The sequence below is a fragment of the Rhinatrema bivittatum genome, chromosome 2 (assembly GCF_901001135.1).
Source record: "Rhinatrema bivittatum chromosome 2, aRhiBiv1.1, whole genome shotgun sequence".
In the NCBI taxonomy this organism is placed as follows: domain Eukaryota; kingdom Metazoa; phylum Chordata; class Amphibia; order Gymnophiona; family Rhinatrematidae; genus Rhinatrema; species Rhinatrema bivittatum.
The window spans coordinates 224,210,772-224,238,192 of record NC_042616.1 but is presented as its reverse complement, the minus strand read 5'-3'; the positions used below and the strand labels follow the sequence as shown (position 1 = coordinate 224,238,192).

General features: G+C 43.7%; 1 protein-coding gene across 11 annotated transcripts in view; it reads right to left on the bottom strand.

The window, feature by feature from the left end:
- Positions 1-27,421, bottom strand: part of GALNT15 (polypeptide N-acetylgalactosaminyltransferase 15) — a 129,880-nt gene that overhangs the window by 75,881 nt on the left and 26,578 nt on the right. For 8 of the 11 annotated variants that reach the window (XM_029589220.1, XM_029589228.1, XM_029589222.1 and 5 more), the window contains exons 3-5: positions 14,225-14,429; positions 8,246-8,413; positions 4,174-4,291 (exon numbers count right to left, since the gene is read on the bottom strand). In XM_029589220.1, the coding sequence (XP_029445080.1) occupies positions 4,174-4,291; positions 8,246-8,413; positions 14,225-14,429 (491 nt within the window). The remainder of the gene's footprint in view (positions 1-4,173; positions 4,292-8,245; positions 8,414-14,224; positions 14,430-27,421) is intronic. The other 3 variants (XM_029589223.1, XM_029589224.1, XM_029589221.1) reach the window with 3 other exon arrangements.

Here is a 27,421-nt window from a genome sequence, read left to right as displayed (position 1 = left end):
CGGGGATGGAGGGGGCAGAGTCCTGGCTTGAATGTCTCCCCTCCTGCTAAGTTTCCATGTAATGTATGCTCTGAATCTCCAGAGGCACTAACTGTAATAGCAGTGGAGAGACTGCTGCTTCTCCTTCGGGAGATTTGCTGTCAGTAGAGATAGGTTAATCTTTAGTTGGATCATGGGCAAAGAGCAAGGAGCCTGAAGTGGGTGTTAGCTTGGTTTCAATATGGCAAACCATCCAGGATCTGCAGCAGGATCTCCTCGAAGATGTTTTGGAATGAGTTAAGCAGGAAACAACACCAGGTACTATTCAGTCTCTTGAGGATTCTAAGACTACTTTGATTCAGAAAGTTAGAACATTGAATGCCTTTAAACTAACAGTGGTTAAGGACAGTGTCATTACTTCCAGAAGGACTGAGGCTCTTCAAAATGTGGTCCATCATATGTGCATTAGACATTAATTTTCCATATTTTTCTAACATATCTGGGCTGGAGTTGTTTAAGAACTATTTAATGAAATGCCAAAACTCTTCTTATGAAACTTTACTAACTATTACTAAGGTAATTTATGTTTCAAATATTTCCTCTCCTTTGCAAACATTTTCTCGTACGCAAGAGCTAGAAACTTGGGCTGTAATTGCAGAGACAAAAGGAACTCATCTGGTATCTCTTTTCTTGGAACTGGATAAAAATATAATGCATCTTTTCTTTTGTGCTATGGATAAGAAATTTATGGGTACCAAGATAAGAATGTATGCAGATGGTTCATGTATGACTCAAATTAGGCATAAAACCTTTTTGTCAATGCAGAGTGTAGTACATCAAAAAGAGGCAACTTTTGCTCTTGGTAGCCTGTGTTGTATTAAATGTAAAGATTTACAATATGTCTTTTGGGAACCTCACAATAATCTGAGATTCTTGTTTAATCTGAAATTCCTTCAACTTTTCAGTTATCTCCAAAGTTATCCTGTTTTATCTGATTAATTTTCTTTAGGCTATTTTTCTCTTCTTCCCCCTTTTTTTCTTTTTCATTTTACCTTAAGATTGAGTTCTTATAATAGCTTCTGTTCTGTAGCTTTTGGGGGTCTATTTTTACTTCATTATTTGTTTCTGTATAATCTTAGGGTTAATTATTTTTCTCTTGTATCCTAGTGGATTTCTCTTGTATTCTAGTGCCTCTCTTATATTCCAGTGGATCTCTTTCTAAGGGGCCGATGCAATATAGTGCGCTCAGCTGAGTGCACTGTATAACCCACAGTCGGGCGCAGGATAAATAGGCGTTAATCCACCCCCTAATGCTATAGGGGGATTAGCACCTATTTAACGCGTGTCCAACATGGAGTGAATGAGATAGCGCTCATCACATGCAAATGCATGTGAATGAGGCTATTATTCATTCACTCCGAATGCAAAAAGATAAATGTGCGTCTTAGTCGCACATTTATCGTTCAGATATTAATGCCTGCCTGGAGCAGGCGTTAATAGATGAGCGCATTAAAAAGAAATACAGAAAAGCAGATAAACTTGGCGGCCGTTTTCATTACTGGCAGACAGGCAGGTTATGAAAACCGAGGCCGAGTTTACCGGCATTGGTCTTCATAACCGGCAGCCACAGCGGGTCACGTTAGGAAGGAGGCGCTAAGGAAGCACAGCGACCCTAGAGCCTCCTTCCTAGGCCGATGCAATTATGTGCACCTGCTTTCAGCGCACATAATTGCATCGGCCCCTTTAAGAGGTTTAAATGTTATTTATTGATTTGTTTGTTACATTTGTTTTCTTCTTTTGTTTTTATATTGTTAATCACTTATGTGAACTTGCATATTTTAAACTGAATAAATAAAAAGGTAAATAAAACTTGCCTCGCTTGCCAAATACTAGTCAATCAGTAACCCTACCTCCATAGAACTCAGTGTGGTCTTCTCCCAATTCATGGGCCACCCTTTGAACTGATGCTTATGACCCACTAAAATATTTCACCTTTAAAGACAGCCTTCCTTCTTGCCATCATCCCAGCAAGAAGAAACAATGAACTACAGGTGCTGGGGTTTTACCCAATTTGTATAAGGTTTTTCAACAACAGGGTAGTGTTACACACCCCTAAGTTTCTACCCAAAGTGATGTCTGACTTCCATTTGAATCAGTCAATTGCTCTGCTGACCTTCTTCCCCAGGTCACATACTCAACCTGAAGAAACTGTGCAGCAAACTCTTGACCACAAGATATGTTGCTTGTTAGATAGACAACATATGAAGAACACCAAGATATGTTTCCTATACATCTTAGTAAACTCTAGAAGGAAGGTCTTTTTATCACAATGCACTTATCGAGGCGAGTGCTAGCAGTTAATTTGAGATTGAGATTGTATTCAACATACCATGGTTGTTGAGTGAGATTCTTTCCTGGCTTGTTATGAACAAAACAAACACTACTCCAAGGGAACATCATCTTTCTACCTTGACAGGATGAAGGACATCAGAATATCCTTCCACCTCTTCTTCTCTTATGACCCTAATCCACTTGGATGAGCAGTATCAAAACATACCATATTCACCTGGATCTCAGAGCGTATCTCTACCTGCTACCAGCAGACAGGTTTTAAGAGCACAAGAAATGGTCAGACTAAGGGTCTATCAAGCCCAGTATCTGTTTCTAATAGTGGCCAATCCAGGTCACAAGTATGTGGGAGGATCCCAAAATGTAGATAGATCCCATGTTGTTTACATTTAAGGATAAGCAGTGGTTTTCCCAAAGTCTATCTGGTTAAAACTGTTTATGGAATTTTCCTCCAGGAACTTTCCCTGTTTTTGTCTACACCCCCAAGAGGAGGCGGTGGAGACAAAAACAGTATCTGACTTCAAGAAAGCATGGGATAAATACAGGGGATCTCTAAGGGCATGATGGGAATTATAATGCTAAATTAATTGAAAGGATGGTCAGACTAGATGGACCATATGTTCTTTTTCTGCTGTTATGTTTCTATAAAGATCTACAATGTAAGGGCAATGGCAGCTTCCATGACCTTCTTGGTTTCTTTCCACTTCTAACAAGGAAATATATAAAGCTGCCACATGGAGTCTGGCCCATTCATTTACCTCACACTACTCTTGTTGAGAAAGCATGTTTGGCCAGGCAATTCTGAAGAATTTCTTTAAATCCTTACCTATTCTGACTTCTCCATTGTTTGTGTTTAAACTCCTACAGCAATCACACATTATACAGGTTGTCTATGGGGAAAATCAGAGTAGGAAATGCCAAGACAAGGCTTAGCTTGGGAGTTCTTACATGTGTGACTGTTAATCTTTAACTGGTGTTCTCAATGGACAGTAAGATAAATAGTCCCACGTACCTGCCAACCTCCCCTTGGAGTAAAGCTACTTTCTTCATAGCTATAGTAGAAGACTAAGGCAGCCACACCCACAGCTGCCTGGGCATTACCTACTGCACACGTGCAAACAGCCCTCTAAGCTGTTCCAACCAATGATAGGTTACTCTCTGTATGTGATGCCGTGCGATGACATCACCCAAATGTGGGACTGTCTATCCTGCTGTACAAATTGAATACCAGTTATAGGTAAGAAACTTTGCTTTACTGCTCAGTTCCTGGAAGTTTGATGTGCCAGATCTCCCTAGGTTATAAATCACTTGCAACTGAGAATGAAGAGATAAAAGCAAGAATTCAGACAGACGACAGAGTAAATGAAAGAGCAGTCAAGTCACTGGCTGTTGATAAGGTTTTGTTTTTTTAAGTTTAATGCTTATTGTCTGCTCTACCTGTATTAATTCTGGAAAATCACAGGAGCGTTATCAAGTTCATAGCATTACAAGAAGTTTCACCCTGAGCTAATGGAGCCTACCCACAATCCACATATATGTATGGATCCAAAAAACTCCACCTCCGTCAGAATCCTCATGTCCCCAACTGACATGTCCTGAAAATTTGGTGTGTATAAGACACCAAACACCTAAAGTTATTAGGGACATACACACTTATAGCAGATTCATAAGCCTTCTTTTCCTTCAGAAAGAAGGCTACAAATTGCAAGGAAAATGTTAGATACGGAACCTTTTTCTGGCAAATCGGTAGATTTTATAATTATTGAAATAGAAAATGTTTTGGACAGGCTGGGTAATAACAGTATCTACTTATCTACATTGAAACAATTCTCCTGATAATCTTACCCTTATGGACAGTTCTAAGTTTCCTGTCCCCATCATAGACATGCCAGAATCGTAGGAGCCAATGTTCTGGAAGTAATGCCGGTCCACTGCCACTGCTCCACCTGGCACCACTGGGCTTCTAGACAGAACAGAATGAGCATGTGACTGACTCTTCCAGCGGTAAATGGCGCTCACTGTTACAGCAGTATTTCCACAGATTGAAATGCTCCCCTGCATGCCTGTATCAGGAAAATATAGTACAATATGGGGCAGATTTTAAAAGGTACGTGCGCAGCATACATTTGTGCGTGCTACCTGGCGTGCACAAATGTACGCCTGATTTTATAACATGCGCATTATAAAATCAGGGGTCGGCGCGTGCAAAGGGGTTCACAGTAGTGCACCTTGCCGAGCCCTCGGGGAGACCAGCTTGCTTTCCCCGTTCTCCCCCCCCACTTCCTTTCCCTACCTGTCCTGCCCCCCCAGCCCAAAAAAACAAAGAAACGTACTTTTATCTCACAAGTAATGCCTGCCAGAGAAAAAAAGCTATTTACTCTTGCAAACCATATAGGGGCAGATTTTAAAAGCCCTACGCACATAAATCCAGGTGGATTGACGCGCGTAGGGGGGTTACGCATGCCGGGCCTATTTTCAAAATGTCCGGCAACGTGCGTAAAGCCCCGGGATGTGTGTGAGTCCCGGGGCTTTTCTGAATGGGTGGGCAGGGGGCGGGGCGGACGGTCCCGAGGCGCCTTGCCCCCGGACCGCCCCACCACGCCCCCGGACCGTTCGCCCCGCCCCTGCCCCGCCTACTGCCCACCCATTCAGAAAAGCCCAGGGACTTACACGCATCCCGGGGCTTTACGCACGTTGCCGGACCTTTTGAAAATAGGCCTGGCATGTAACCCTCCCTACGTGCGTCAGTCCACCTGGATTTACACACATAGGGCTTCTAAAATCTGCCCCTATATGTTTTGCAAGAGTAAATAGCTTTTTTCTGGCCTGCTAATTTCCACCTGCTCCTTTGAACTTCCAGTGGAATCAGAACCAGTCACTATTGGGCTATGGTGCCATGAACTTTCATACACAACTACCCATTTTTGTTTTTCTTACCCTGTTTTATATCCTCCTCCCAACTCTGCTCAGCCATCACAGCAACAGTCCTCATCAAGGGTTCAGAAACCATGGTTCTGACAAGAACTGGTTAATGTTAACCCTATGCTGGCTATTAGGTGTCATCACGGAGGGATAGCCAAGAGTCCAAGGGTTGTGAAACCCTATCACCATAGCATCCCCTGCCCTGGCTGGTCCAAGGAGCAGAAGCCAGGCCCAGAAAACAAATCTATCAAAAAGATTGGTGACTAGTGACATAAGAACTCTTGCTTTTTCTTTCTTCTATAGCCCTATTGTGTGTTTGCAGGAGTTGCTTTCTGACAAGCTCAAGAGCAGGGGAAGATGTCAATAGAACATTTACAACTATAATCCCTAAATTACTGAGAAAATCACTTCTTTATCAAGCATTACATTGGAAAACTTCAAAACAAATCCTTTCTTTTCTGCAAAAGTTGTGTACATCTGATAACATTTATCCATAATTTATATGTAACCAGAGTAAATATGAGAAACTACAGAATTTTTTCAGTAATGATCCTCTAGTCGCAGGGACATTATCAGCAGCAGGATAAAATTATTGATATCCATACCTAAAATCCAAATTTGTCTGTTTCAGTAAATATAATTTCAGGTTTGATGCTTTATTGTTTTATAGGAGAAACTGGCAATAGTAACAAATAGCCTTGATGCCATTTACCTTGCAACTGATTAAAGCAAGTAATTCCTGACCAAACTATGCAGAGAATATAAATCCAGGAAACGATGGTGATGGAATGTTTGTCAGGGTAGGAAGAATACCCTTAAAACTGGAAAATGGTTTTACAAATATGGCAGACTAATTTAAACACTCTACCAGCCAGAATCTGAAAATGCTCATAGGGGTATGTCTAGTTAAATGTAAACATAAGCCATGCATTGTGCAATATATATATGTCAATATACGAATATACTATAGAGGCAGGAAGTCTACAAGTTACTCTTCTATATAGTGACCCCTATCATAGTTATTGAAAGAAGTTGAGTTGAATGTAAGATGTTAAAATTTCACTTAAAGAATGAAGAAAAGAAGAAGTGATGGATTTTCATGTGCACTACCCTCCTACCTTGCACTTCAGACCTCCCCAACATGGCTGTCTTAATTCATAGTTGCATCCTATTACTGCACTCTGCTACTGAGCCAATAGTGAGATGCAAGCGGAGTTGCTGGAAGAGGTTGGTTGGAGAAACTCACAGAGGAAGAGGTCACAAAACAAGCTACTCTGCTGACTGGGGAGAAGTATGCTAATCTGTTGAGGGATCTGGAACTCCCTGCTTAATTTGAGCAGTTACACAGAGAACAAACAGACAGCATATTACTGAGTCTCCTGTCCTGCTGGAAGCTGCTTTAGCTGCCCCTTCAGCAGAAGAGTTGTATCAAGACTCAAACCAAACAAGCAGTGTACAACAGCTGCAGAAAAGTTATTGGATCTCTGAAAGCGGTGCTGAAAGCTGTTTTTGCTGTCTCTCCAGTCACAGGATGTAAAGTGTGAGTAATTCTATGACCCAGGGATAGGGAGCAGACATTGGGGGTCATTTTCAAAGGAGTTACGCATGTAAATGTGACATACTATCAAAGCAATTTTCAAAAGCTATTTACTCGAGTAAAGTGCACTTACTTGAGTAAATCCTATGGACAATTCAATGGCATATATTGTAGCAATTTTGAAAAGCCCACTTACTTGAGTAAAGTGTATTTACTCGAGCAAAAACCAGTTTTGCTCGAGTAAATGCTTTTTAAAATCTACCCCATTGAGCATAGGACTCTGGGTTAATCTTTTTTTTTTAAGCTGCTGTTACCCTATGGTGATTTTTCTCATTAATTCAAAGAAAGCTAGTTATCTGCAGCACCTATAAACCATGGGATTAGACATCATCTCAAGTCTTACTGTTAACCCTTCATTTCCCAGCCGTTTTTGCTCACCCTGGTTGCAACAGCATTGTGCTACAATATAGTCTGCTACTCCCAGAAATTCAAGGGCCCTTCATATGGCTACTAATTCAAGGAACACTACCTATTACAGTGCAATCCTGCGGAAAGGGTGAGGTGAAGCAATTCTCTTTGCTTATGCATGAACAATACTGGGCCCAGCGGTTAGTGGAGGGGTATACCCACCCCCTGGGGGAAATACAGTGAGCTAACTAGTAATTCAAAGTTATACCAGGCCTGAGTTCCAGCAAATACAAAGATTTACTTCTTTAATGGTTAATGCTTTTCGGAGCAGAATGTTACTTTAAACCTGTTCATATGGAAGTGTGTATTGGCATATGCGGTAGATTACTCTAAAACTGCTTGCATTGTTCATAGATTTTAGCACCGGTACATGTGTTTAACCTTTTGGTAATGCACAGCTTTTGATGCAGTTTGTCTCTTGCAATAATAAAAGCAGCATTGTTCTATTTCAGTCTGTTTGGCTGGTCACAGGGACACCCTCCAAAGTCTATTCAAAGAGGGGGAATCCATTACTCTTGGGTGGGGCTATACATGATTTATATTTTTTTTTTTTTAGGAATAAAAACATAAATTATGAATTGTTAGATCATATGTGCAAACATTTTTATAATATCGAATATGACATCAGAGGGAGGAAGGGAGGTGTGAGACACTCAAACAGTTGTGAAACTGTTCTATTTGTTAACTAATGAAAGGCAGAATTATATTCTTGTGGCTGTGGGTTGGCAAATGCAAGGTGTTGATTGTAACCTGTAATGGTATATTATATTGGAATTCCAATAAAATTTTGACTATAATAGTAAAATAAAAATATAGCTAGAAATCATATTTTCCAAGCACAGTAAAACCCTCTAGATCTGCTTTACCCTGGATAAAGGAATACAGTATTAGTCTGTTGTACGCCTTGCTGAAGGTTGTATAGTCACCAATCAGTACATGCCAAGTATGTGTGGAGGAACTAATTAATCCTGGTAAACAGAGAGCTTTTACCTGATAGGACTGATGGGAGTTTGGCGTACCTTCTCTTCACGCTCAGGAAGTGGTGACCAATGAAAATCTAATTTCCAGTCAAATGCCCCACGTCGCAGGTCAGCAGAGCGGTGATACTGAAAAGTCTTCCAATCAATCACATCTTGGACAGGGGAAACAATTCGATTTCTAATAGAAACATTTACAGAAAAATGGTGGAATAAGCATGAGTTCAATCATTTTTTCTGCAAGTATTACCACGCGTCCAACATGAGGGCAATTTTCTAAACCCATTTTTGCAGGTAAATAGCTAACGATTCGTGGAAATGGGGTCTTTGAAAATCTGTCTACCCTATGTTTGGGTTAAAGTTATGAGGATAATTCCATTGCATGCGTCATTTTGATCACAGTGAGGGGAGGCACTCCCAGGGCTGGAATGGGAAGGGAGCACACATGTACTTTTGAACTTTTAAAAGTAAGTGCATACCTTTACCAGGAAAAAGTAACCTGCACAAAAAGTCTGCACAGGATTCTGCTGGTACATTTTCACAGGCAATTTTCACAGGGAAAGTTTTTTTCTGTGAAAACTGGTGCAAGGTCCGCAGGAGAAATATACCCTCAGACTTTACACTTCTGCAGGCAGTTTGGAAATTGCGCTCTCGGGGGATAATTTTGCAACATCGCTCATAAGCTAGCTGGCAAAATCGTGCAGAAGTTTCGTCAATTTTCAAAGTTTCACACGCTTTTCAAAACATCACTTTCAATGAATAAGAGAACTAGAGAAGTTGGTTTCTCATTCTATACTTGACTATCTAAGTTTTCATTCATTTCAGCTTTAAAACATAGCATTCTCTGATGCCACAGAAACAGGAATTGTCAGCAGTATCCATACAGCTGTGCAAACATTAGGGAAAGCATCATGTCAGACTGTTTTTTTTCCCCATGAAATTTAGCATGTGGATGGGTGTCACATATTGAGGAAAGGGACTTTGGGTATTCCATAGCACTTCAGAAATATCTTACATCCAATCTGTTGCCAGTCATCATAGCCCTTTGTAGATGGAAGCAATATTACATGAATCCATTTCTTTTTTGGAGAGCTTCCACACTGTATAACAATCTATAACTCTTACTGTGATTTTCCAGCTGATGGAAATGTTGCACTGGAGGTGGACCCTTGGCCTGGTGCAGGATTAGTACGGCCCTCTGGTTGGACCCAGAAAGCGCCTGCCACCTGGAGGTGGAGCACAGAAGGAGAAAGAGGCTAGCTGGAGCTTCACCAATAACAGTCCAGGGTTTCCGCAGGTTGAGCCCTTGGGTACCCGGACCATCTGGACTTAGATGGGCCTCTGGTGGTCTCCCAGAGAGGTAGTGGAGAGGTGTGCCCACCACGAGCAAGGGTGCACGGCTGATGCAGAGTGAGTGGACTAGACCAGAACCGGAAGCTCCGGAGACCTCGGGAAGGCAACAGTTCAAAGAGGTCCTCTGGATGAGACAGGCAGCGCCTGCAGGTCCATCCTAGTGCGTAGGCCCGATGGTCACTGGGGGACGGAAGAGAGTGTCCGAGAGAAGCGCAAGGGTCAAAGCCAGAATATCAGTCCAAGAGAGGTCAGCCAAAATGGGGGTCAATACCAGAGTCAGTCTGTGCGTAGTCGTGGCAAGCGAGGGTTGGTTCCAGGCAGCAGGCAGAAGAATGGTCAGGCAGGCAAAGGTCAGTACCAAGAAGTCAGTCCGGATAGGTACTACCTGAGAAAGACATGGGAGGAGGAACACAGGAACAGGAGACGCTGGAACAGGAGACACTGGAACACGAAAGCAAACTCACTACATCAACGGTGTCGACCCGATTGCCAAAGCAGGGATCAGGGGTTTGAGCCCTGACTTATATATGGAAGGCTGATGACATCATCGGGGCGTGTCTCCCGGAGGTTTCCCATGCTGGGCCCTTTAAATATCATGAGGTTGGCCGTACACGCGCCTAGGGGCGGGGCTGAGCCGACCGAGGACGCGGAGCCCCAACGGGAGCTCTGCTGTGAAGCCTGCAGGGACGGAGACGCCAAGGGAGACCACAGTGAGCGACGGGGACGCCGGGGGTTAGCGGCAGCAAGTAAGCCTGCACTAGTGGACGGTAATGCCAGGTGAGCAGGACCGGTTGCGGCACCCACGCAGCCGGGAAGCACAACAGGAAACACTCATTCAAAGAAGTAACAGCCATATTCACCAAAACATTGAAGAATTCTATCTTGAAGTTCTCTTTAGGATCTGTGAAACTAGTCAACCTGCCCCTCATAACAAAAAGGGACTTTTTCATCAGACATGAGAATGTTTTTAAAAGCAGGCTCCACATCAAGATTTTCTGTTATTTTCTTTGCAGACAGAAATGCGCTTTTGTACTCCATCTCTGATATTTTTCATAAAATTTTAATATCTCTGTATTAGCTCAGTGGCTTTGATGAAATCAGCAACATAATTTTGCATCGCCTTGCTGAGGATTCCAACTTGGTACAATATGTCATACCAAATACACATCAACAACATGAATTTGAAGTAAACGATTTGCTGAGAGAATGTAATGATTTTGTGACAGATACTTGGTTCCGCATGATGTTCTTCAGATAAAGCAATCAATACCTGGCACATCTCTGCTAAATTAGATTTCAGTCTAAGACAGTTAATATGGCATTCCCATCAGGTGACACATAAGGACTTTATGGTAGTCCAGACAAGTGGTAAATCAAAAGTTTCCATCTTTTTACTGATCTAGAGGACAGCACAACATTCAAGTACTCTGAAGAGTTCTATTGCTTCCTTACATGACTAAGATAAAACAATCCTGAGTATGTGTGTAGTGGATTGAAGATTATATGATGTTTCTCAAAGTGACCTCATATACCGTGCCCTTAGAAGTCACAGGCTACTCTGTAAAAGTCCCTGAAATGATCGGGTTTTTTACCTTCTCTCTTACTGCCTTCATCTGAAGACTAAATCAGCCTCATATCCCTCAAGCTTCCTACCTCTACCATAAACTAACTCCTGTAACACAAGAGACCTCCTTCTCCTGCTACCCTGTCTCCAGTTACCAAAGATCTTTGCCTAGGACTATTGTAATGCCCTACTCCTAGGCTTACCATACACAACAATTAGACCACTCCAAATACTGCAAAACACAGCGGCAAGAATTCTGACTGGAAAAAATAGAAGGGACCATATCATTGATACCCTAATTGAACTACACTGGCTACCCATTGAACAGAGAATACAATACAAATCACTATGTACCATACATAAATTAATCCATGTTGAAAAGACAGAATGGCTAAACACTGCACTGAAAGTACACGTCCCCAACAGGAACCTGAGATCTGCAAACAAGGCATTATTAACTATTCCCTCCGTTAAAACTGCAAGACTAACTCAAGTAAGGGATAGAGCCCTATCATTAGCAGGGCCTACATTATGGAACACCATGCCATCAGAAATCAGACTGCAAAAAGACATCAAACTATTCAAAAAGAGCCTAAAAACATGGCTATTTAAACATGCATACCACAAAGAGAAGGGAGAATAGAATCCAAAGAATTGCAGAAAGCGATGAGTCTGTGCTTTGACACAACACCCCTACTCATTATGAGTGTTTTTTACTTTTAAGCAGTAACAGATAACATGTAGATTATTAATAATTTTGAACCGACCTGATAAACCTAAACACACAACCTCACCTAGCATCTTATAGCTATTATGAAACTTTGTACCGTACCTTACAGGCACCTGTCTAGATGTTAAAATAAAGCTACATTTTTAAGTGCCTTATTGTTAACCGTTGTGACGGCTTCTAGCTTAACGACGGTATAGAAAAGAGTTTAAATAAAAATAAATATTAGGAGCTCATGTTTGAAATGCAACAATTGTGAGTAGAATTTACTTGTACAATAAATAATTTCAAACTTAAAGAATCTTTGTCTTGAGGACTGATTGGAAAAAAAATTTAGCTGCCTGAATAGGAAAAATCACAGATGTTTACCTGATTCAGAACACCCCACTCATACTAACATTATATAAGCTGTACAATATTTATTTATTTATTTATTTATTTATTTATTTAGAAACTTTTATATACCGGTATTAGTGGGGACATCATACCGGTTCACATAACAACTGAAAGATTGGAAAATACATTTCAACAAGGGGGATGTAACTGGGAGAGGGTAGAACATAGAGGCAGTAGGAAGGACAGGGAAAACAAGAAAATCATAACCAAAACAATTTACAATTTACAATGAATGTCTCCTTAATATAAGGAGAGGGAGTCACCTGAATGGGGAGACTACGAGGGGGGAGTGGAAGGAATTATTCTGTGTAGGCATGGTTGAACAGGAGAGTTTTTAGTTTCTTTTTGAATTTAACTGCACAAGGTTCAAGTCGCATGTGGACAGGTAGGGAGTTCCAGAGAGCCGGACCGGCAATAGATATGGCACGGTCGCGGGTGGAGGAGAGATGAGCCAATTTCAAGGATTGGACATGTAGGGTGCCTTTGTTGGTGGATCTGGTGGCTCGGGTGGACAGGGGGGCAGTGAAAGGGAGGTCGAGCCAGTTGGAGTTATGGGTGTGAATGGACTTGTGAATTATGGTCAAAGAGATGTGTATCGTGTGATCAATCGTCTTAACGATCGATTTCGGCTGGGGGGGAGGGAATCGAATCGTCGCGGTTTTGTTTTTGTAAATATCGTGTAAATCGTAAATCGGGGAGGGCGGGAAAACCGGCACACTAAAACATCCCTAAAACCCACCCCGGCCCTTTAAAATAAATCCCCCACCCTCCCGAACTCCCCCCAAATGTCTTAAATTACCTGTGGTCCAGTGGGGGGGTCCCGTTGTGATCTTCCACTCTCGGGCTACGGGTGCGTTGATAGAAAATGGTGCCAGCGCTACCTTTGCCCTGTCATTTGACAGGGCAAAGGTAGCGCCGGCGCCATTTTGGTTCCTATCTCCCGACGTCACGAGCATAGGAGATCGCTCCCGGACCCCCGCTGGACCCCCAGGGACTTTTGGACAGCTTGGGGGGGCCTCCTGACCCCCACAAGACTTGCCAAAAGTCCAGCGGGGGTCCGGGAACGACCTCCTGCACTTGAATCGTGTTGCCGTACGGCCGGCGCCATATGTTGTTGATGTGTATTTGGTATGACATATTGTACCAAGTTGCAATCCTCAGCAAGGCGATGCAAAATTATGCTGCTGATTTCATCAAAGCCACTGAGCTAATACAGAGATATTAAAATTTTATGAAAAATATCAGAGATGGAGTACAAAAGCGCATTTCTGTCTGCAAAGAAAATAACAGAAAATCTTGATGTGGATTCGAGTGCAGGAGGTCGTTCCCGGACCCCCGCTGGACTTTTGGCAAGTCTTGTGCGGGTCAGGAGGCCCCCCCAAGCTGTCCAAAAGTCCCTGGGGGTCCAGCGGGGGTCCGGGAGCGATCTCCTACGCTCCTGATGTCGGGGGACAGGAAGCAAAATGGCGCCAGCACCATTTCTATCAACGCACCCATGGCCCGAGAGTGGAAGATCACAATGGGACCCCCCAACTGGACCCCAGGTAATTTAAGACATTTTGGGGGGGTTCGGGAGGGTGGGGGATTTATTTTAAAGGGTCGGGGTGGGTTTTAGGGATGTTTTAGTGTGCCGGTTTTCCCGCCCTTCCCCCTTCCCCTCCCCCTTCCCCCGATTTACGATTTTTGACGATAAATCGGGGGAATTCCTATTAAATATCGCCTCTAACGATTTTTGAGATTTAAAATATATCGGACGATATTTTAAATCGTCAAAAAACGATTCACATCCCTACTGTACAATACAAAGAAGGAAGACAAAAATGTATGAATTAGACTGTAAATGCTAATAACTATGGGAATGCATGTGTTAAACATTCAATGAATCACAGGAAAAATAAAGTAGATTTTAAATTTCAGATCTATGTTTTAAAAAATCAGTTTTTTTGTTTTACCTGTCACTGGCTATTCTGTCCAGCAGCGGCTCTAACCAGCCCCGGTGACATTCACAATGGGAGTCCAAGAACACCAGTACATCCCCTGTTGCACGTGCTGCTCCAAGCATGCGACCCTTGATAGCACCTAACCTCTTGTTACTCCTCATCAATTTCACGCCTTCAAGTTTAGAAATGTATTCACTCAAGGCAGACTTCAGGCGTCCTACAATCAAGATTTTTAAAAAAGTCACTCCTTAAGTCTGATGCAGACAATCTAGTGATCATGAAAGTCAACAGAAAAGTTTGTAAAGTGTGATGTGCTACAGTGGTCAAATTACAAGCTGGACTAATATCACACATAACCACAGGTAGCTTATTTGTTGAAATCTTAGGAGCAGATGTAATAAATTCTGCACTGAAATCAAAGCAAGATTTTAGCACAGACTTTGGTTTACTAGCATGGTAAGTTGATGACATGCAAATGGCCTGTGAATTTAAGTAAAACGCATACTTTTTTATTACTCACAGACCATTTGCATGCCATTGAACTGCGAACCCATACTAAAAAGATGGCTTTCATGCTGGCACATGCTCATTCTCCTCACTGCAGCAAGCAAGCACTAAACTAACCCAGACCGCCTGCCTTAATTCACCAGAGAGCTTCCTTTCACTCACTGTGGCCAACGTGGGAGACTCCGGCTAGATCAGGAATGGAGGCTTTGCTTTGCCACTGTTAATGCTGTACTGCTCCTCACTCTGCCTTCTTCCTGAGAAGAAAGCTACTGTGCTGGTATCGCTATCACTTCTTCCTCCTCCAGCTCTAATCAGGTTGTTTAGTGTGTAAGAAAAAACAATTTCAAAATTTGTAAGTGCCACTTCGAGGTTGTGCTGGCCCGCGAATTGTTTTGTGTACATGTGTAACCAATTTTTGGAGGATTGGTTCTCCTAAGGGCACATAACTACTTTATTTCTTTGGGGCTGCTCCAGTGCAAATCCATCCCATGCTCAACTCTCAATCCCATGAGGGGGGCATTCTTTTTGTGGGGGGAAGGTCTTGCTTATGGGCCAGGTGACGTTAAAAGGTTGTCAGTGTGTGAATACTCATTTAGTGCTTCCCATGAGGAGAGAGGCTATAAAAATTCAAAAAGGACCAGGTCTGGGTGTTAAATAAAGTTTACTGATTAATACTCATAAATTAGAGCCCATTATCCAGAAGTGTGAATTTACATCTGTCTAATGGTACAGGTAAAATTCTGGGTAGGTAGGTGTCCTTTTACCAGATCTCTGGGTAGAGCCCATGGTGAATTTATGGCACAAACTCTCCCAGCGGCTGTGCGGGAATCCTAGTGGAGATGTCCCCAGCTTTACTGAAGAATCCTACATTTGAACATCTTCTCAGGCACCCAGCCTGTCCTGGTCCTGTAGCTGTAGAGATCTGGAAGGGGTCTCCTGCTCTTATTCTTCCTTCTTTAAAGATTATTTCATCCTTATTCTCTGATCTTTCTGGGGAATGTCTCTTGTTAGTGGCATCAGGTAAGTTCTCTGCTCTGAAATCCCAGTGGGGTAGGGAGATCCAAAACCTTCCCACAAGTCCAAAAACTACTTTAAAGCTTAAACTGGATATCACCTCTGCCTTTACTGTCTCTCACAGCAGTGTCCATCACTGGTGCTTGCCCACCTAGGGTTTAGAGAGGGCTCATAGGTCTTTTGCCCCTAAAGTGAATCAGGCGTAAAAGTCTACCTCTCTGTAAATTATAAGAAGGGCCCTCAGGCAGGGAGTGCACTGGAAGTGCCACTTCTAAACCAAACTCCTTTGGGTGAAGCTGAGAGGCCTCATAGTGTGGAAAAAATACATCTTTACTCCTTGACTGCTTCCTCAAACTGAACCCCGTGGTGTATTAAGTTGGCTGGGCTAAATAGTCTTCAGGCATCCAATCCAGGTGGGAGGGACTGAGGGGTATGGCTGGCTCTTTACAACGTGTGTTCTGAGACAGAGACAGTGACATCTGATGGCCAGACTGGGAGAGTCTGCCACACAAGAAAACGCACTTTCAAAATCTGCGGGCCAGCACAACCTCAAAATGGAACCTGCAAATTTTAAAAGTGCTTTTGCTTGCACTAGAGGGGTGCAGCCCAAAACATTTTTTTTTAATTTATGCATTTTTCAGTAACTACAAGGTAGAAATCTTGAACAGAAATATAGCGAATAGAATTCTTTACATTTCAAGCAATATCTCCAAGCAATTCTTTATTCCTCTCTCTAAATAAAGTCCTCATAGAGGGGGGAGGAGCTATCTCAACCTAAAGAAATATTTATACAAACAAAGAAATCTCTCAATAGACTAACAGCAGCCCTTTTCCATTTATGAGGAGCTTCGTGTATTTAAGCTGGACTCTGCTGGTATCACGGGGGGTTTTCCTATCAGGAACTGTGTTAATTGTGGGGGATTGAAAAATACATATGTATTATTATTATACTTCACCATGCACTTACAGGGGAATTTTAGGAAAAAGCCCCCCCCCCCCCCCCAATTTGCAAGACCTGTGGTCTCAATAGGAGAAAAGCTTTCCTCCTTTTTTGGGTCTCACGTGAGACATCAGGAACACTCTAACTTTGCATCCTAAGAACAAATCATTGCTATGCCTAAGACACAGTCTCATTAGCTATTCCTTATCCGGCTCAAGTGCTAAGGACACTATCAACGTCGCAGGAACCAATTCAGTATCCAAGGTCTCCAAAACGGCTGAAATATTCAGTGCTTGCTCACAAACTGGCATTAAAGGTGCTGCTCCTTCAATTTGTTCTTCATTTCTTCTAAACTCTGGCAAGTAGAAAATTTTTGAAATTGGTGGGACTGCATTTTCTGTAACTTGGAGAATTTCCATAAGGTATCTTTTAAATACCTCTCTAGGAGGGTTTAACGGTACTTGAGGAAAATTTTTAAATCTCAGGTTTCTGTTTTTGACCATATTTTCCAAATTTTCCATTTTCAAAGACAAGTTGTTTCTTTCTCTGGTCATGGCTGACTGAACTTGCTGTATTCCATTTATTTGAGTTCTAATAGAAGATACTTGTTGTTCCATCTCTGTATTTGTATTAGATAGCACCTTGATTTTATCCTCCAACTCTTTAAATTTAGCGTTAACAGAAAGCAATTGTTGTAATATAGTAAGTCTCATGTCTACTATAGTTTCCCATATAGTCTCAAGTGAGAAAACTGCAGGTCTTACCACAGTTCGCTGCCTGGATCTTGACCTCTGCCTGCCTTATGACCTTGTCTGACCTCTGGAACTCTGACCCTTGCTTCATCGACTTCTCCTTGGACTGATCCTCGGAACTGACCCCGGCTGCCATTGACCACGTCTCTGATTCTGGCTTGTCCCTTGCCTTGTCATCACCTACGCTGTACTGGCCTTCCTTGGTTCTCCAGGTCTACAGTCTAGTGACCGACCACGCTCCCTTGCTGCTCATGGACATGCCTCTCTACTACCTCTCGGGAGACCCTGCGAAGCCCACCTAAGTCCAAGCAGCCCGGGTCCCTACGGGCTCCACCCGGAGGGACCACGGGCTTCCAGTGGTGAAGTTCATCTTAGCCTCTGTCTCCTAAAGTGCTCCACCCCCTGGGGGCAGGTGCTTCCTGTTCTCTACCAGGGAGCTGTTCCACACTACTCCAGGACAAGGATCCACCTCCAAGCGCAACAGGTTGCCAAGGCCTTGGACCAGGCGGAGTCTCCCGCCTCCAGAGCCCTACTGGGTTTGGCCGCCACAGTCCAAAAACATCGCAGGGCTTTGGAATCGCTAGCCTCTTCAGTGGAATATCTTCGTTCCCAGCTGCAAGATACAGCCCTGGCCAATCCCGTGGGCCTATCGGCCTCTATGCTACCCAAAGCATCGTTGGCCCTCCCTGCACCTCCACAATACAACGGGGACCCACGCTCCTGTCGTGGTTTCCTCAACCAGTGCTTCATGCAATTTGCACTGCAACCCTCCTTGTTCCCGAAGGAAACAACCAAGGTGACCTTCATTCTTTCCCGCCTAGAAGAGAAGGCTCTTGCATGGGCCTCTCCATTGTGGGAATGCTCTGATCCCATGCTTTCCAAGTTATCCGAGTTTGTTACTCTCTTCAGGCAGCCCTTCAGAGACCCAGGCCGCCAAGCTGTAGCCAGCCATACACTGCTCCACCTCCACCAAGGGTCACGGACCCTCTCTGAGTATACGGTGGAATTCAGGATCCTGGCTACTGAGCTCGGGTGGCAAGAAGATTGTCTGCAAGCCATCTCCCTAGATGGACTCTCCAGTGCTCTCAAAGATGAACTCTCCGTCCATGAGACTCCCACGTCTCTAGAGGACCTGATTTCCCTCACCGGGAAGATTGACTATCGACTCCGGCAACGGCACCTAGAAGTAAAGGCTTCCAGCTCTCCAGAGCCCTCCATGTTTGTTCAGAGCCCTCCAGCCAAGACTCCATTGCCACCACCGTCTCCCGTGGTGGAACCCATGGAGGTGAACCGTGGGTGATTGTCTCCGACCAAATGACTCCGTCTGAGGAAGGAGGGTCTTTGCCTTTACTGTGGTGCTTCCGGTCATCTTCGGCAGTCCTGTCTGGTCCGTCCAGAAAACTGCAATGCCTGAGCCCGGTGGGGGTCCCGAGCTTAGGCACTACTGTCACCGGCCCCCAACTCCTTCTTCTAGTCTCTCTGGACATTGAGGCCCACTCCTTCACTATCACTGCTCTTGTCGATACAGGAGCAAGTGGCAGCTTCATCATGGATGACATCGTCAAGCTTCTGAACATTCCTCTCCAGCCATTAGATGTGTTCCTTTGCATCGCCTGCATTCAAGGTGAACATCTTCCAGGGCTCATCACCCATCGAACAGTGGCTATCTGTCTTACCGTGGGCACTCTCCACAAGGAGGAGATGTCCTTCTATGTGTTTAAACGTTCCACACATCCAGTCATCCTGGGGCTGCCCTGGCTCCAGCTCCACGAACCCTAGTTCGATTGGCATGCCCTGCAGTTGGTGCAGTGGGGTCCCAAATGCCAGAAGACATGTCTATGCCAAGTATCTCCAGCTGTCTCCATCTTGAAGTCTACCACCCTATCTGGTTTGCCTACCCAGTATGCGGAATTCGAAGATGTCTTCTCGAAACAGAAGGCTGACACTCTACCTCCGCTACATAAGTTGAATTGTCCTATAGAACTTTTGCCAGGCATGATGCCTCCCAAAGGCAGAACTTATCCATTGTCTCATCCAGAAACCCTAGCCATGTCTGAGTATTAATTAAAGAGAACTTAGAAAAAGGGTTTATCCGACCCTCCGATTCTCCCGTGGATCGGGCTTTTTCTTCGTCAAGAAAAAGGACGGTGGGTTACTCCCTTGTATTGACTACAGAGGGCTCAACGCCATAACCCAAAAAGACCGGTACCCCTTGCCCCTTATCAGTGAGCTGTTTGACCACCTTCAAGAGGTGCGGATTTTCACCAAGTTGGATCTGAGGAGTGCGTACAATCTGGTACACATCCAACCTGAAGATATCTGGAAGACCGCATTCAACATGATGGATGGTCACTATGAATATACCGTGATGTCCTTTGGGTTATGCAATGCCCCAGCGGTCTTTCAACGCCTTATGAACGAAATCCTCCGAGACCTCCTGTACTCATTTGTAGTTGTATATCTTGATGACATCCTGATCTTTTCGAAAAATCTTGAATCCCTTCAAGGTCATGTTCGGATTGTACTCCAACATCTAAGAGAAAATCATCTTTATGCCAAGTTAGAAAAGTGCTTCTTTGAGTGGAATCATTTACCCTTCCTAGGGTAGTCATATCCAATCGAGGGTTTTCTATGGATCCAGATAAAGTCCAGGGTATCTGAGACTGGCCCCAGCCAGTAGGCCTATGGGCCTTACAATATTTCCTTGGCTTTACTAACTATTACAGGAGCTTCATTGCCAATTATTCTACCCTAGCTGCTCCACTCACTGCCATGACCAAGAAAGGGGCTAACACTCGAGTGTGAACTCCCAAAGCACAAGTCACCTTTTAGACGCTAAAAGAAGCATTCTGTTCTGGTCCCTGTCTCCAGCACCCAGACCCAAGACGTCCATTCGTCGTAGAAGTTGACACCTCTGCAATCGGAGTAAATTGATACCTTATTCATTCTACTCACACTAGTTCTCTCCTACAGAGCAGCACTACACCATTGGTGACCGAGAACCTCTAGCTGTCAAGTTGGCGCTTCAAGAGTGGCGCCCCTGGTTGGAAGGGGCGCAACATAAATTTACCATTTTTACTGACCATAAGAACCTTGAGCACCTTAAAGAAGTTCTTGAATCCTAGACAAGCCCGATGGGCACTCTTCTTTGAAAGGTTCAATTTCGAACTACGTTATTACCCAGTTTCCAAGAACCTCCTGCTGATCCACTATCGAGATCCTTCGAACCAAAGAATGTTCCTGATGTTCCCAGACACATCATAGATCCTGCTTGCGTATCTCTTGCCATGACCACTACAGTTCCAATTGGGAAAACTATCATTCCACGTAGGTTAGGTGAACGAATTCTGAAATAGGTTCATGATTCCAAGTTGGCAGGACATCCGGGTCATACCAGGACCCTAGAGATGTTGCGGAGATATTACTGGTGGCCCAACATAGTGCAAGATTCTCATAACTATGTAGATTCATGTCCCGTCTGTGCCCAACAGAATCCACCTACTGGAGGGCCTTGGGGCCTACTCCAACCGCTTCCAGCACCTACTGAGCCATGGTCCAGCATCTCAACAGACTTCATCACAGACCTGCCTCTGTCCCAGAACAATACCGTAATCTCGGTCATCATTGACAGTTTTTCAAAAATGGGTCACTTCATTCCCCTGCCGGGCCTCCCATTGGCCCCAGAATAGCCAAATTGTTTTTGAAACATATTTTCTGTCTCCATGGACTCCCAAAGGAAATCATATCCGATCGAGGACCACAGTTTGCAGCCAGGTACTGGCACTCTTTTTATGTAAAAAGTTCAACATTGCCTTGAATTTCATGACGGCCTATCACCCACAAGCCAATGGTCAACCTGAAAGGACCAACCGGACCTTGAAAACATTCCTTCATTCCTACGTGAATGACCAGCAGGACAACTGATCCGATTTGTTACCCTAGGCTGAGTTGTCGCATAATACCCATGTCGCTGCTGCCACCGATGTTTCTCTGTTCTCCGTGGTATTCGGGCGACAACCTCGGTTGCCATTTCCAGTTCCTCTGACTGTTCCTTCTCCAGCCACGCAATTCATGGCCCACACCATCTGCCAGGTGTGGAATCAAGTCAAAGAATGCCTTACCCAGGCTGCCGAGCAATCCAAGCGCACTTCAGATGCCCACAGACGTATTGCTCCACTCTTCCATCCTGGTCAGAAGGTATGGTTAAGCACTCAACACATAAGGTTGAGACTCCCTTCTCATCACTGGCTCCCAAGTTCATCGGCCCGTTTCCAATTCTTCGAAGAGTGGGAGCAGTGTCTTATCAACTTCAACTACCTCGTGCCATGGGCATTCACAACACATTCCATGTCTCCCTTTTGAAGCCATTGGTCCTCTCCTGGCCCTCTCGCAGAGATCCTTCACCTGCACAGATCTCTACCGAACCAGACTTGTCACTCCAGGTAAGAGAGGTCCTCAACGTCAAGGCAGATGGGAATACCTCTTAGCCAGGGAGGGTTATGGGGCCGAAGAGAACTCATGGGAACCATCCCATAACATTCTTGACAAAGAACTCCTCAGGACATTCCACAGGACCTATTCTGAAAAGCCACGACCGCGTAGAGGGAGGCTAGAAGGGGAGGTACTGTTGCGCGTCCCGTCCGCACATGGGCCTGCTCACCTCGCTAACTCCTCTGCAGGTCATGGGTCAGCCTCCCCAGTGGCAGCTGCGAGCTCCTCCAGGCCTCGGTGTCCCACGGTGACAGTCGGCGGGCCTTCCACTGTGCACCAGGCCTCACGCCGGAGTTCGGCATCCTCAGTGGCGTTGGCCACACCCCTATGCATGCACGGACCGCCCGGCCTCTTGTGGGGCCAGAGGTGGGTCCTAGCTCCGCAATGCGCCCTGATTGAATGTATGATATAAGGAAGTTCCTGCCTGCACTTCCTTGCCTTGGCAATCGGGTCAACATTGTAAGTGTACTAGTTTGTCTCCGCGTTCACAGTCTTGTTCCAGCATCCTACTGTTCCAATCCTGTTCCAGCGTCCTCCTGTTCCAGCTTCCTTCTGTTCTAGTGTCTGTCTGCCTCCCCAGGTAGTTCCTTTGGACTGACTCTCTAGTACTGACTTCTGCCTGTTCCTTGACCATTCTGCTCGCTACCTGGATCTTGATCTCTGCCCACCTTGTGACCTCGTCTGACCTCTGGAACCCTGACCCTTGTTTCATCGACTACTCCTCGGACTGATCCTCAGAACTGACCCCGGCTGCCATTGACCACGTCTCTGATTCTGGCTTGTCCTTGCCTTGTCATTGCCTACGCTGTACTGGCCTTCCTTGGTTCTCCAGGCCTACAGTCTAGTGACCAACCACGCTCCCTTGCTGCTCATGGGCACGCCTCTCTACTACCTCTCCAGTAGACCCTGCGAGGTCCACCTAAGTCCAAGCAGCCTGGGTCCCTATGGGCTCCACCCGGAGGGACCGCGGGCTTCCAGTGGTGAAGCTCATCCTAGCCTCTGTCTCCTCCTGTGCTCCACCCCCTGGGGGCAGGTGCTTCCTGGTCCCTACCAGGGAGCCTTTCCACACTGTTCCAGGACAAGGGTCCACCTCCAAGTACAACAGCAACAGAAAAAATGCATATTTTCAACACTCTGTGTCTCCCCCCCCCCTTGGTGCCCTATGCTCGTACATATTTTGCTTAATAATTAATTCAGGGCTGACCCAGACTTAATCTAACACCCTATCCTCCTCCCCATGCCTTTCGCACAAGCTCTGAAACAACCTAAAGAGCCTATTTTCTAAGCTGCAATAATATATATGCACATGATAAATGCCAATTTTGGTGTTTATTGCACAATAAAAACACATCATCGCGCACTCTTTGGAGATGGGCAAAATTTCTGATTATCACCAACTTCTGCATGTTATTTCCTTTCACACAAATCTAGTGCAATGTACAATTTGTAATGAGCAGTGCCACATGCAAATGCATTCAAAGCCTGCGAAAAGTCCCTTTTTGTGTGCGATACACTACGAAAATGACCCCCTTAACCAGATATCTTTTGAAGATATCTGGTTAAGTGGCAGGTTATCTGTTCACAAAAGGCCAGACACAGTAGAGAAAATGTTAAACCTAGCTAACATGTACCTAGACAAAATAAAACAATTGTTAAACTGAATGGAACTTGTGATTAACATTGAAAAAACAGAATTTCTACACTTAGAACGGAAAAATATTGAAATCATTCAAACTCCAATAATACTCAAAAACAACCAGAAAATTGAACTAGCTGAAAAAGTACGAAACTTTGGAATAATAATGGACCCAGAAATCAATCTAAAACAGCACATATCGCTAAAAGTAAAAGAAGGCTATGCAAAACTCATGATCCTCAGAAAACTAAAACCACTACTAACACTAGCTGATTTCAGAACAATACTTCAGGCACTAGTTTTCTCCAGCACTGACTACTGTAATGCTCTTTTACTAGGATTCCCGAATACAACATTAAGGCCACTTCAAATACTTCAAAACACAGCAGCTAGAATAGTAACCAGAAAAAGAAGGAGGGACCATATAACTGAAACTCTAGCTGAATTGCATTGGCAACCTATTGAACACAGAATAAAATACAAAGCCTTATGTACCATACATAAACTAATACATGATGAAAAGCAGACTGGCTAAACACAGCATTACGAGTACACGTCCCACACAAAAACCTTCGATCAGCAAAAAAAGCACTCTTAACCATTCCATCAGTAAAGACAGTGAGACTAACCCAAGTGAGGGAAAGGGCCTTATCTTTAGCAGGCCCCACACTTTGGAACACAATGCCTCTAGAGATCAGATTACAAAGAGATCTCAAAACATTTAAGAAAAGTTTAAAAACATGGTTTTTTAAACAAGCATTTTAGAAAGAGACTGGAGAATAGAAAATATACAGGAATAGGCAGAAGAGCACCAGCGCACAGCATTATTCTAAGAATGTGCATTATAATAGTCTATGAACTCTATATCACAATAATCGTAATTGTAAACACTATGAATATGAATTTTACCCGTGAACAGTACCTTACAAGTACACCTGGTCATGACCTACTTCACTAAACAATTGATTGTCTTTAACAATATATTGTAACTGAACCTTTTGTGGCACCTGTTAGAATGTACTATAGTACGCAATCACCTACATTAATTTATGTGCCTACATGTAAACCGTTGTGATGGTATATAACTTAGCAACGGTATAGAAAAGATTTTAAATAAATAAATAACATTACATCTGCTCTGAGCAGGTCTATAGTTATCTGACTAACTTAGCCAATTATAGATGAAATTCAGCTAAGTTAGCTGGATAATTTTACCATGTTCCTGAACGCTTCCTTTTTATGCAGCTACATTATGGCCAGATAATGATTTATCCATCTAAAATGTAGCCATATCAGTGACTCAATATTCATAAAATTGCCATTTAGCCAAATAACTTGTGAATTATCTGGTGACATGCCTTTGAATATTGACCCCTAAGTGACTAGATAGGGAGAAATATAAACGCAGGCATCTCACACTCAGCACCACCCATATGCAAATCAGTCCCCTGGTCAGACCACGCTTTAATCTCCACCACATTTTCGCTGGCACAATCAAGCAACACACTGAATCCTCAACCTCAATTTACTTACAGAAATCTTTGTTCATCCGATGAACTTCACGAACACCTTGTCCTAGAACTCCCTCATATAGACATCGCTACTCCCAACTCAGCTCTCCACTCCTGGTCCAACATCACATTATCGGCAGCAAATAAACTCTGCCCACTGGCAACAAAAAAACCGAAACGGAATGCCCCCAAAAAACAACCTTGGTTTAACGAAGAACTCCAAAAACTCAAACATTCCCTTCGACAAAAAGAAAGTAAATGGCGTAAAGCACCATCACCGACCTCCCTCTCAGCTTACAAACTCGCCCTTCACATTTACAAGAGCACTACATTAAAAACAAAAAAGGACTACTACGCTCACAAGATCCACCACCTCATCTTTGATTCAAAAGCCCTTTTTACTTACGTCTCCAACTTAACTCAAGTCAACCCTCCAGACATTCCACTGAACCAAGCGCACGAAAAAGCAGAGGAGTTGGCCATCTTCTTCAGTAACAAAATTTCGAATCTACAATCACAGCTGAAACCGAATACCCTAGCTCCACCCAGCACATACCTCCATCACTGCAAAAATATTTCTATACAAGCCTTCGAACCCATTGCAACATCAGAGACCAAATCAGTATTGAAGAGAATGAAACCCTCATCTCACCCATTTGACCATATCCCTTCCAAACTACTGCTGCTAATTCCAGATACCATCTCCAAAACCTTGACTGACATTATCAATTGTTCCTTAGCCCAAGGAATCTATCCAGACGACCTGAAAATTGCTTCTATCAAACCTCTATTAAAAAAACCTAATTTAAATCCCAAAGATCCCTCCAACTTTCGCCCAATCTCCAACCTCCCTTTTATAGCTAAGGTAATGGAAAAATTAGTCAACACCAGATTATCAGAATACCTTGAAGACAACAATATATTATTCCCCACTCAATATGGCTTCCGAAAATCCTTAAGTACAGAATCACTTCTCATATCCCTGACAGATTACCTAATCATGGGCCTTGATAAAGGTCATGCCTACCTGCTGATACTCCTCGACCTATCGGCCGCCTTTGATACTGTAAATCACTCCCTTCTCCTAAATCAACTAGCGAACATCGGAATAACAGGCTTTGCACTTGCCTGGTTCAAATCATTCTTGGGAAACAGAGGATACAAAGTCAAAATACATAACAAAGAATCACAGTTTTATCCTTCCACACTAGGAGTCCCACAGGGCTCCTCTCTTTCCCCCACGCTCTTTAACATTTACCTCCTCCCCCTATGTCAACTCTTAACCAATCTGAACCTCAAATACTTTCTATACGCAGATGACGTCCAGATTGTCATCCCCATCAAAGAATCTCTCATAAATACTATTAAAATCTGGGAAAACTGCCTTCAAAAAATTGACAACCTCCTCTCCAGTCTAAATCTAATACTAAACTCTTCAAAAACCGAACTACTCATAATTTCTCACGAAAACAGTAACCTCGCCTCAAATCCACCAACCGGCTTTCAAACAGCACAAGTAAGAGACCTAGGAGCAATCATTGATAATCGGCTAAATCTAAAATCTTTTATAATTCAAACCACTAAGGACTGCTTTCATAAACTGCACGTCTTAAAAAGAATTAAACCACTTTTCCACTTCCACGACTACAGAACAATCCTGCAATCAATAATCTTCTCTAAGCTAGATTATTGCAATTCCATTCTATTAGGTCTACCGTCTTCCCACACTAAACCCCTCCAGATGGTTCAGAACACGGCAGCCAGAATTTTGACAAACACAAGAAGAAGAGACCACATATCCCCGATTCTCAAAGACTTACATTGGCTACCAGTTCACTATAGAATTTTATATAAGTCCATTACCACCATCTACAAAGCTCTCCATCAACTCTCTCCACTTAACCTCCAAATCCCATTTAAAAAACACACCTCCACCAGACCTATTAGAGAGTCCTACAGAGATTCACTACAGGCTCCTCCTGCCAAAACCTTTCACCATAAGACTCTCAGAGACAGGGCTTTCTCCACAGCAGGACCTACTCTGTGGAACTCTATCCCACCAGAACTGAGACAGGAACCCTGCCTTCCAACATTTAGAAAAAGACTTAAAACTTGGCTATTTAAACAAGCCTTCCCAGATCCTAACTAAATGATAACAATTTTATAAGAGATAGTAATTTATTCAAGAAACTTCACAGTATAATGTATATAATGTAAATAAGGTAATCCTTACAGTTCTACTCTCTTATTCTTATCTCTCCTCCAAGTTTAAGACCCTTGTTGTAATGTAACTTTTTGATCTCCTTGCACTTGTTTATGTTCTGTTCTTTGTTCTCACCCCTTGTTACATGTAAACCG